The sequence below is a fragment of the Bos javanicus genome, chromosome 13 (genome assembly GCF_032452875.1).
Source record: "Bos javanicus breed banteng chromosome 13, ARS-OSU_banteng_1.0, whole genome shotgun sequence".
Lineage (NCBI taxonomy): Eukaryota > Metazoa > Chordata > Mammalia > Artiodactyla > Bovidae > Bos > Bos javanicus.
In genome coordinates, this window is record NC_083880.1 from 60,799,545 (window position 1) to 60,810,942 (window position 11,398).

Genomic DNA, 11,398 nt, shown 5'->3' on the forward strand with positions numbered 1-11,398 from the left:
TTAAAGCCCTCGGCACGTCACAGCTCTTGGGTCTTGGACAGACCGTGTTATAGCTCTCAGGTCTCGAACAGACCGTGTTATAGCTCTTAAACAAATCAGTGTTACAGCTCTGTGTTACAGCTCTATTTTACTTAGAAAATATCAGGAAAATCCATCCTCGAGTTGTGAGGGCATGCCGACCCAAAGAGAAGCGCGTCCCTGCGCACTCAGGGCATGAGGGGGAGGTGGGGATGAAAGAAAGAGAGAGACAGATCCCCGGCCCTTTGGCTCCTCTTTTTATATGTGTTTTTCCTCCCCCTGGGCCTGTCCTATGTAAATTGGGCTAGCCAGGAGTGCTTCTACCTGAGGTCCTCACTCCGGTCCTCGGACCTTCCTTTGTTCTATTTTCCCGGGCTTTTCCCTTCCTTGTCTTTTAGCCACCGCGCCATTCTGGACTCCTGTTTCCTATTCTAACTACCTAACATCAACCAATATGGGAGATCCTAGAACAAGGAGAGACTTACTCAAATCCATTTGGAACTCCCAAGGAAGCAGATGGGCACAAGGGGCCTTTGCTGGTACAATGGCTCTGGTTTCTTGTAAAGTTGAAGACAGAGGAGAAAAATCTACTCTGGGTCCCTTCAGTTCAGTCACTAAGTTGTATATGACTCTTTGTGACCCCATGGACCGCTGGACCGCAGGCTTCCCTATCACCAGCTCCCAGAGGTTGTTCAAACTCATGTTCATCAAGTCAGTGATGCCATCCAAACATCTCATCCTCTGTCATCCCCTTCTCCTCCTGCCTTCAGTCTTTCCCAGCATCAGGTTCTTTTCCAATGAGTCAGTTCTTCACATCAGGTGGCCAAAGTTTTAGAGTTTCAGCCTCAGCATCAGTCCTTCCAATGAATATGCAGGACTGATTTCCTTTAGGATAGACTGGTTGGATCTCCTTGCAGTCCAAGGGACTCTCAAGAGTCTTCTCCAACACCACAGTTCAAAAACATCAATTCTTCGGCACTCAGCTTTCTTTATAGTCCAACTCTCACATCTATACATGACTACTGGAAAAACCATAGCCTTGACTGGATGGACCTATGTTGGCAAAGTAATGTCTCTGCTTTTTAATATGCTGTCTAGCTTGGTCATAGCTTTTCTTCAAAGAAGCAAGCATCTTTGAATTTCATGGCTGCAGTCACCATCTGCAGTGATTTTGGAGCCCCCCAAAATTAAGTCTGTCACTGTTTCCACTGTTTCCCCATCGATTTTCCATGCAGTGATGGGACCGAATGCCATGATCTTAGTTTTCTGAATGTTGAATTTTAAGCCAAATTTTTCACTCTCCTCTTTCCCTTTTATCAAGAGTCTCTTTAGTTCTTCTTCGCTTTCTGCCATCAGAGTGGTGTCATCTACATATCTGAGATTATTGATATTTCTCCTGGCAATCTTGATTCCAGCTTGTGCTTCATCCAGTCCAGCATTTCTCATGATGTACTCTGTATGTAAGTTAAATAAGCAGGATGACAGTATATAGCCTTGATGTACTCCTCTCCCGATTTGGAAGCAGTCTGTTGTTCCGTGTCCAGTTCTAACTGTTGCTTCTTGATCTACATACAGATTTCTCAGGTGGCAGATAAGGTGATCTGGTGTTCCCATCTCTTTCAGAATTTTCCACAGTTTGTTGTGATCCACACTATCAAAGGTGGTGGCATAGTCAATGAAGCAGAAATAGATGTTTTTCTGGAACTCTCTTGCTTTTTTGATGATCCAGCGGATTTTGGCAATTTGATCTCTGGGTCCTATGCCTTTTCTAAAACCAGTTTAAATATCTGGAAGTTCACTGTTCACGTACTGTTGAAGCCTGGCTTGGAGAATTTTGAGCATTACTTTACTAGCGTGTGAGATGAGTGCAATTGTGTGGTAGTTTGAGCATTCTTTGGCATTACCTTTCTTTGGGATTGGAATGAAAACTGACCTTTTCCAGTCCTGTGGCCACTGCTGAGTTTTCCAGATTTGCTGGCATATTGAGTACAGCACGTTCACAGCATCATCCTTTAGGATTTGAAATAGCTCAAATGGAATTCCATCACCTTCACTAGCTTTGTTTGTAGTGATGCTTTCTAAGGCCCACTTGACTTCTCATTCCAGGATGTCTGGCTCTAGGTGAGTGATCACATCATTGTGATTATCTGGATTGTGAAGATCTTTTTTGTATAGTTCTTCGTATTCTTGCCACCTCTTCTTAACATCTTCTGCTTCTGTTAGGTCCATAGGATTTCTGTCCTTTGTTGAACCCATCTTTGAAAGAAATGTTCCCTTGGGATCTCTAATTTTCTTGAAGAGATTTCTAGTCTTTCCCATTCTATTGCTTTCTTCTATTTCTTTGCATTGGTCACTGAGGAAGGCTTTCTTCTCTCCTTGCTATTCTTTGGAACTCTGCATTCAAATGGGTAAATCTTTTCTCCTTTGCCTTTCACTTCTCTTCTATTCACAGCTATTTGTAAGGCCTCATCAGAAAACCATTTTGCCTTTTTGCATTTCTTTTCCATGGGTATGGTCTTGATCCCTGCCTCCTGTACAATGTCATGAACCTCCATCCATAGTTCTTCAGGCACTCTATCTATCAAACCTAATCCCTTGAATCTATTTCTCACTTCCACTGTACAATCGTAAGGGATTTGATTTAGGTCATACTTAAATGGTCTAGTGGTTTCCCCTACTGTCTTCAATTTAAATCTGAATTTGACAATAAGGAGTTCATGGTCTGAGCCACTGTCAGCTCCTGGTCCTATTTTTGCTAACTGTATAGAGCTTCTCCATCTTTGGCTGCAAAGAATATAATCCATCTGATTTCGGTATTGACCATCCAGTGATGTCCATGTGTAGAGTCTTCTCTTGTGTTGATGGAAAAGAGTGTTTGTTTATTGATATGGCAGGACATATTTTCATTTCACACTGACAACATTAAGTGCTGGCAAGGATGTGAAGCAAATGGAAATCTCACCCATTGCTGGTGTTGACCTAAAACTGTTAAAGGAAACACTGACTGAAACCAGCCACCCTGGCCATGCAAGATAGTAGCCACTTGCATGAGTTACCTTCGAAAGGAGGTGCTGGTAAAGAATGAAGAACTAACAAGCTACCACCAAGCAGAAAAATTCGGGATAGGTCAAAAGGAGAGAGGAGTCTCCAGTCCATTCGTCCTACCAACCTCCCAGAATCCTCTCTGGAATCCATCTTGGCTGAGCCATGCACACAACCAGAAAGGAGCCTAAGTCAGAGTGATCGGCCAGAGACAACCTGGAAATCAATCCAATTACCATAAAACTCAAGGCTGCAAGCCTCATGGGTGGAGTAGTTCCCCTGAGTTCCCTTACTCTGCTGCTCTCAGCCTGGGCATCCCTTCCCAATAAAGTCTCTTGCTTTGTCAACATGTGTGTCTTCTCAGACTATTCATTTCCAAGTGTTAGACAAGAGCCCACTCTTGGGCCCTGGAAGGGATCCTCCTTCCTGCAACAAAACAATAAAACAGCCAGTTGTTTTACAAGTAAAATGGGTTTATTCAGGAACAGCAAAGAATCACAATGTGAGATGCATAAATCTATTGTAAACCACAGGCAAGTCCAGAGAACAAAAGTAGAGAAAACGTTCTTTTACGGAGAAGAAGGGGGAGTTGAGAGAGGCTGTTAAAACCAGTTTGTGGGAGTAAACTGGGCACTGAAAGGCCACTGAAAAGCGTAGTGGCTTTTTCATTCGCTGAATAGTGACAGTTTTGTCATTGGTAAGGCTATAGGCAGGCAAGGAGAAATTCTTTCCTTTTCCTGCTGGGTAGTAAAGTATTAACTTTCTTCTTGTTGATAATGCAATTAACCTTGAGTGGTAGAGTATGAGAGCTCCCCCTTCTGACCTCTCAACTCCATTTTGCAAGATGTTTCCCTTGATGAATTTTCAGGGGGTGGCAATGGAAAATGCCTCAGTCACTCTGGAAAAGGGTTTTCAGTTTCCTTTAACGTTAAATGTATCTTTACCATAGAACCTAGCAGTCTTACACCTGGGTATTTACCTTAGTAAAATGGAAACTTTTAATAACACAAAAATCTATAAGCAAATGTTTATAGCAACTTTACTTGTGTTAGTCAAAAAACTGCAAACAAACCAAATGTCCTTCAGTGAGTGAAAGGATAAAAAACCAGTATTAAATGTCTAGAATACAATACTATTTAGCAGTAAAAAGGAACGTATTATTGATATTAATATATTTGGGAAATTTGGATGAATCTTAAAGCCATGTTAAATGAGAGAAGTCAGCCTCAAACATTCCATTTTTGTGATATTTTCAGATAAGGCAAAACTACAGGCAAAATAGATCACTGGTTGCCAGGAGTTATGGTGCAATTAGAGTTTGAATACAAAGTGGTATGTTTCAGAGCAATGAAACAATGTCCTGTTTGTGGTGATGGTTGCATGAATCTAAAGATGTTAAAATTCATAGAACTGTACACTGAAAGGAAAAACAGCCAAATTTACTCCATGATATTAATAAATTATGAACTTCCCTGATGGCTCAGATGGTAAGGAATCCAAGAGAATCTGCCTGCAATGTGGGAGACCTGGGTTCAATCCCTGGGTTGGGAAGATTCCTTGGAGAAGGGAACAGCTACCCACTCCGGTATTCTGGCCTGGAGAATTCCATGGACTGTACAGTCTACGGGGTTGCAAAGAGTCGGACATGACTGAATGACTTTCACTTCACTTTTTATAATAAATTATAGAAAATAAATAATTGCATCATCCTATACTTATTGTTCTTCAGCGTCCTTTTAAAAATTTAACATGTCTAAGAGCTCACTTCATATTGAAAAATATAGATCTCCATTATTTTTTTCTAATTTTACATAACTTTTTATATATGAACATACAGTGGTTTAGTTAAACCCTTTTGATGGACCCTATTGAGCTTCCATCATAGCTCAGTTGGTAAAGAATCTGCCTGCAGTGCAGGAGACCCAGGTTCTATCCCTGGGTCGGGAAGATCTCCTGGAGAAAGAAATGGCAACCCACTCCAGTATCCTTGTCTGGAAAATCCCATAGACAGAGGAGCCTGGTGGGCTGCAGTCCATGCAGTCGCAGAGTCTGGCACAACTGAGCAACTAATACTTCCTATTGATGAACATGTATTTTACTTTTTCTATCTTTTCTTTTTACAAACAAAATGGGAGAGATTATTTCAAATATCTGCTACTTCAAATAGCTCTTCTGTTTGTGGTTATGCTATCAATTCAATACACACTTTACCTGTTTATATTAGGTAAAATGTTTAAATAATTTCTAAGTCAAATCTTCAAAACAGGATATATTCAGAGAAGTCTAGCTTCTTTTAAAAACCTCTCCTCGAGGGTGTGGAGAAAAGGGAACCCTCTTACACTGTTGGTGGGAATCAAACTAGTACAGCCACTGTGGAGAACAGTGTGGAGATTCCTTAAAAAACTGGAAATAGAACTGCCTTATGATCCAGCAATCCCACTGCTGGGCATACACACTGAGGAAACCAGAAGGGAAAGAGGCACGTGTACCCCAATGTTCATCGCAGCACTGTTTATAATAGCCAGGACATGGAAGCAACCTAGATGCCCATCAGCAGATGAATGGATAAGAAAGCTGTGGTACATATACACAATGGAGTAGTACTCAGCCATTAAAAAGAATACATTTGAATCAGTTCTAATGAGGTGGATGAAACTGGAGCCTATTATACAGAGTGAAGTAAGCCAGAAAGAAAAACACCAATACGGTATACTAACGCATATATATGGAATTTAGAAAAATGCTAACAATAACCCTGTGTACGAGACAGCAAAAGAGACACTGATGTATAGAACAGTCTTATGGACTCTGTGGAAGAGGGAGAGGGTGGGAAGATTTGGGAGAATGGCATTGAAACATGTATAATATCATGTATGAAACGAGTCGCCAGTCCAGGTTCGATGCACGATACTGGATGCTTGGGGCTAGTGCACTGGGACGACCCAGAGGGATGGTATGGGGAGGGAGGAGGGTGGAGGGTTCAGGATGGGGAACACATGTATACCTGTGGCAGATTCATTTTGATATTTGGCAAAACTAATACAATTTGTAAAGTTTAAAAATAAAATAAAAATAGAAAAAAATAAATAAAAACCTCTCCTCTTTCTCATTTCTTCCTCTTTCCATAGATGGGCATTTAAAAATTTTCCTTCCATTTAAAAACAGATGTACCTAGTGCTTTTGTTTCTGTCTCCCCTCCCCTCCATCACTCTGTTCTCAATATGGAGAATTTCAGGTTACTTAAGGTTAGTGAAGTGAGGAACAGACAGCAGCAAAAGCCAGAGGCAAGAACTTCTTGCCTGAAGGATGGGGACATGCCTGGGGAGAGTGCAGTGGGGTGGATAGGACAGAGCTACCTGTGTTACTTGCCTGGAGCTCCAGTATTTATTAGACTTCAGATGAGATCTGAAGTTGGGCAGTGGGCAGATGATAAAGCAGAAAGCTCTGCCATCAGGTCAAACAGATTTGGTTAGACTGTCTAACTGGCTACTGGGTAAATTTACTGAGTACTCATAGAATATCTAGAAGATTAGCTCCCAGTCCTTGAAAATATGCCTTCTAGCTACTTGGCAAAGGTGAAGCAAAACAGGGACAGCTCTGTACTGTTCCTGTGACTTTAACTTGATACAATATACTTTAGAGAGCAGTTTGTTGATAAACATCCAATCTCCAAAGCAAAATTAAACAGAACAAAACTATGACAAACCTAGACAACATATTAGAAAGCAGAGACATCACTTTGCTGACAAATTTAAAGAAACAACTACCATACAGCTTTTATTTTCTAAATCTTCAAGTTAAAAGCATATACTGTCTTGAAGTTGTCTTTCTGATTGTGAATGCTTACCATAGATTTGCTGCAGTAATCTTAACATAAAATCTTTTGTCAGCTAGATAGCCAATTGCAGCTGTTCCAAAAGCAATGATAATCGCTGTGATCCTTTCAACTCCTAGTGCTTCCCAGGTGGCTCAGTGGTAAAGAACCCACCTGCCAACACAGGAGATGCAGGAGACATGGGTTCAATCCCTGGGTTGGGAAGATCCCCTAGAAGAGGAAATGGCAACTCACTCCATTATTCTTGCCTGGAAAAATCCCATGGACAGAGGAGCCTGGCAGGGTACAGTCAATGGGGTTGCAAAGAGTAGGACATGACTGAGTACAATTTAACCCATATGCTGGAATTTGAAGTCAAACTCCGATTGCTGTCACTTGCAAAGTGTGTGTGCAGGGCACTGAGCACAAAGGGACTCCTTTATTTTCACTCTAAAATAGCAACTTTTGGTATTTATTAGTAAATTCAAACCCAGTTTGTGTGTAAAAATTCAAATTGTCTGACAATTATTAAACAATTATTCCATGCTTATTGCCTTTTACTATGCATTCTGTGGCTTTTATTCTCAGAGTTAACAATAAAACAGTCACATCTTACTATGAAAGTGAATGAAAAGTGAAAGTCATTCATCTCTACACATCTTACTGTAACTTCATATAAACTGATATCTTTGATTTAAGTATACAAATTCTACTAAGAATGCTCAATTTTCCTTATTGACAAACCCAGAATGAAGGCAGAGAGGCTTGGAGTCTTTTAAGAGGCATCTGTTGTTCCTACCTTTAATTTTTACCCAGAGCTCAGCAAGAAGGAGGAAAAGGATATCATCTCTCTCTTACTTTTTTCAGTATTTATTTTTATTTATTTATTTGGCTGTGCTGGGTCTCAGTTACAGCATTTGGGATCTTTGATCTTGGCTGCAGCATGCAGGACATTTAGCTGTGGCATATGAACACTTAGTTGTAGCATGTGGGATCTAGTCCTCTAATCAGAGACTGAACCAGGGCTGCCTGCTTTGGGAGTGCAGAATCTTAGTCACTGGGCCATTAAGGAAGTCCCAATACCATCTCTTTATGACTCACTGGTCTGCTTGGGCTGCTATAACAAAATACCATAGGTTGGGTGGCTTTAACAACAGATATGGATTTTCTCATAGTTCTAGAGGCTGAAAATTTAAGCCACATGGGACTATCGAGCACTTGAAATATGACTAGTATGATGAAATATGCTGTAACAGTAATATACATAAGAAATTTCAAAGACGTACCAAAAAAAGGCAAATATTTCAAATAATTTTTACATTAATTGCATATTGAAATGTCAAGGCTTTGAACTAACTGCATTAAACAAAATGTATTATTAACATTCAATTCACCTATTTATTTTTACCTTTTTAATGCAGCTACTTGAAAATTAAAAATTACCTCCATGGTTTGCATTTGTGGTTTGTAGCCTGTATCCACTGGAAGCAGCACTTTACCTGTTGTCCCTTCAGGAATCTGGTTGAAAATGCCTTGGATCAGAGACAGAAGTCATATCTTCCCCCTCTGCCCGCCCCATATTTTTATCTTAAGTGGCCTCATGAATTTCTTCTGTGGAGAAGGTAAACTTGGTCTCCCCACCTTATATGGGCCTTTCTATGGGAAAAAAAAAATCTATGGAAAAAGAAAATATGTCTGCTGTTTCCATTCCTATCACCCCAAGAAAAGCACATAATATGAGAACCATAAATTTTTGTTACAGAGGCTTACTTTGGCTCATCGACGGGTTAAATTCAACACAGTCAGCATTTCTGTTGCTCACTTTCTCCTGAGCATGTAAACTAGAATTCTATTACTTTCTAGCTCTGTCTCCTCTGTGAGGCTCCTGTGAGAAAGATAAAATTATATAAACTGTGGGTGCTTGAACAGTGTTTATTGAATGACTGATAACAGAGGAAACAGTTCTGTCTCAGTTTATAGATAGAATAGATAAAGAGGAACTTGGTGTTTTAAGGGAGAGACCCGAATCCCTGCTCATCTGCTTCTCCAGCTCCAGTTACGCTGTCGGAAGTATATACGATGGAGGTGGTGCTGGTGGTGGGGAGTCAGTGCCTAAATCTCTTCTTTTTCTGGTAGAAGTAGCAGTGTGTATTATCTTCCCTGAGTTCACGGGGTTGGTGGTGGCAGAGTTCACAATGGTGGCATTTGGGATGATGATGGTGTTGATCTTGGCAAAAGCACTGGCACTTTTGATTTTGGGCAGAACAGATAAATTATGATGTTCGGTCTGCATCATGACACTAAAATTCTTGGTAATTTTTAGCACTTTCTGAGAGTCCTCTTTAAGCATATGGAGCATTTCATTTTGTATGTAGTTTTTTATCAGTTGAACCACTTTTGATCTAATACAACATGTTTTCTTTTTGCATTTATCTAACTCTTTTTCATCCATGTTGCAGTGCTCTTTGCATCTCCCCAAACCCATTACGCATCTTCTCAAGCCAAAGTATTCTGCACAAATAAAACAGAAAACAATGCGCTAAGGTTAATAACTAGATGTGATATTAAAATTGGTAGAGCGAGAGGAATGGAGTCAGAGTGAATTTGTTAATGCTAAATTTAAAGTACAGTGGTTAGAGACGTTGATGGAGGCAACAGGCAGGCCAAGAGCATCTTTGTACATCTCTGAAATCCAAAATAAATCTCTAGTCTTGTCTCATTGAATAATTAAAACCTTAAGAAGAAAAGGAAACTCATTTGCTTCAGGGTTAAGATTTTAGGTCTCCAATATATAACATCTTAGACACTTGTTGAGTGTTATTATCTCTTCCCAGGATCCTAGGAAATACAGAGAAGAGTAAAATCTCTCATAAAAGTAACCCAAGGAAGAGTTTCAAAAGAGAATCAACTAGACTGTTCAGAAGTTCTGGCTTCTTGCCAAACTCAGTGGTCTACGACCTCACCCTCCTCAACAATCACTTGACCTGTGGTTCTTGCAGCATGGTGTTCTATCATTTTCATCCTCTGTGAACACTATGTCCCTCAGCATCTTATTTATTAGCATAGCCTTAACCTCATCTCTATGAAGATAATTCCTGCATTGTTATCTCTATCTCTAAATCCCCTGCTTAGTGTAGTATCTCATCTTCATCTGTTGAATGTTTTTCCATCCTAATGGTTCATCTATTTTTTTCCCCAAATCCAGAAGCTTCTCCTTCACTCAACAATTCAACAGATTTTCCATAAAATACAAGAGATTTATGTAGCATCTACTGTTCACAGGCATTTCAATATTGTTTCTCACCAGAGAAAACACAGTAAAATATTGTATTTTAAGCAGCTACACTGATTAACCTTATCTTATGTGGGATTTGAGACTCAAATTTGACTTTACCAGAGATGACACAACCATACTTACTTATATTATAACCCTTTTCTTAGGGTCCCAAGATAAAAAAATTAGACACATCTTTGACTACTCTTTTACTTTCCCTTCCTTGACCCATTGCCCATTTAAAATCTGGAAGATTCTTGTATTCTGAAACAAGTCTCAATGCTTCTGTCTCCATTGCAGAAAACAGTGGCCAAACTTCTGACTTAGCCATTTGCCCTGATGTGTCCCTAGAGGCTCTTGTGGGTAATTTGGGGGTTTCCAGTAAAACAAAGGCTGAGAAAAGGAATGAAACTCTGTAGAAGTCTGAAAAAGTTGAGATGGAGAACATAGACCTGTTCACTGAATCCTGAGAGTAGATTTTTTTTCTTGAGCGTAATTTTGAGGTCTTCCTTCTTGTTACACTGAAATATAAACTGATCAAACCTTTTACCTAGAGATAGTTTAAATTAGAAATAGAGCAAAAATGGGGTAGACTTGGCCTGAATCCCAGGTGATAGCTATGTAGGGGGCAAGGAGGCAGTTTTATATACTGAATAATTTCTGAGTTCACAAACAATACCCTACTTCCTTTGTAGCTCCATGTGTATCCCCATCAGACACAGTCTGGGTTTGGAGCCTGTGGGACTATGTGACGGATGGTGAATGACTGATGCAATATAAACTTTTCAGCTGTATCTTTGGGCATCTCATTTTCAGTGTCTCTTTGGGTTTCCGTTATCAAGGACGGCCAAATCTCTGCTTCCTCCAACCACTCCCTCTTAGACCCAGGATTTCACATTACCTGTGTTCACCTGCCACTGTAGCATGAGGCTGGCAAAGATAGGGAAAAGGAGCTTCATGGCTGGAAGCTTCTCTTCTTCCAAGAGAAGAAGCCTTGGATCTGGGTTCATATTCTTGAGCTCCAGCCTTTATAGGCGTCTTCATGGCCTTAGGCTCTGAGCAGTCAAGTGCAGCCAAAGCTCACAGCAATTGTGTTTTCTATGATTCTGTTTGAGAATCAGTTCAGTTCGGTTCAGTTGCTCAGTTGTGTCCGACTCTTTGTGACCCCATGAACTGAAGCATGCCAGGCTTCCTTGTCCATCACCATTTCCTGGAGCTTGCTCAAACTCATGTCCACTGAGTCGGTGATG

General features: G+C 40.4%; 1 protein-coding gene across 1 annotated transcript; it reads right to left on the reverse strand.

Moving 5' to 3' along the window:
* Positions 1-8,930: 8,930 nt before the first annotated feature.
* DEFB129 (defensin beta 129) lies at positions 8,931-11,156 on the reverse strand. The gene is made up of 2 exons (XM_061437167.1): positions 11,050-11,156; positions 8,931-9,385 (listed from the first exon to the last, which is right to left on the reverse strand). Exons 1-2 carry the CDS (start codon positions 11,105-11,107, stop codon positions 8,931-8,933), a joined length of 513 nt encoding a protein of 170 aa, XP_061293151.1. The 5' UTR covers positions 11,108-11,156.
* Between the last annotated feature and the right edge of the window lie 242 nt (positions 11,157-11,398).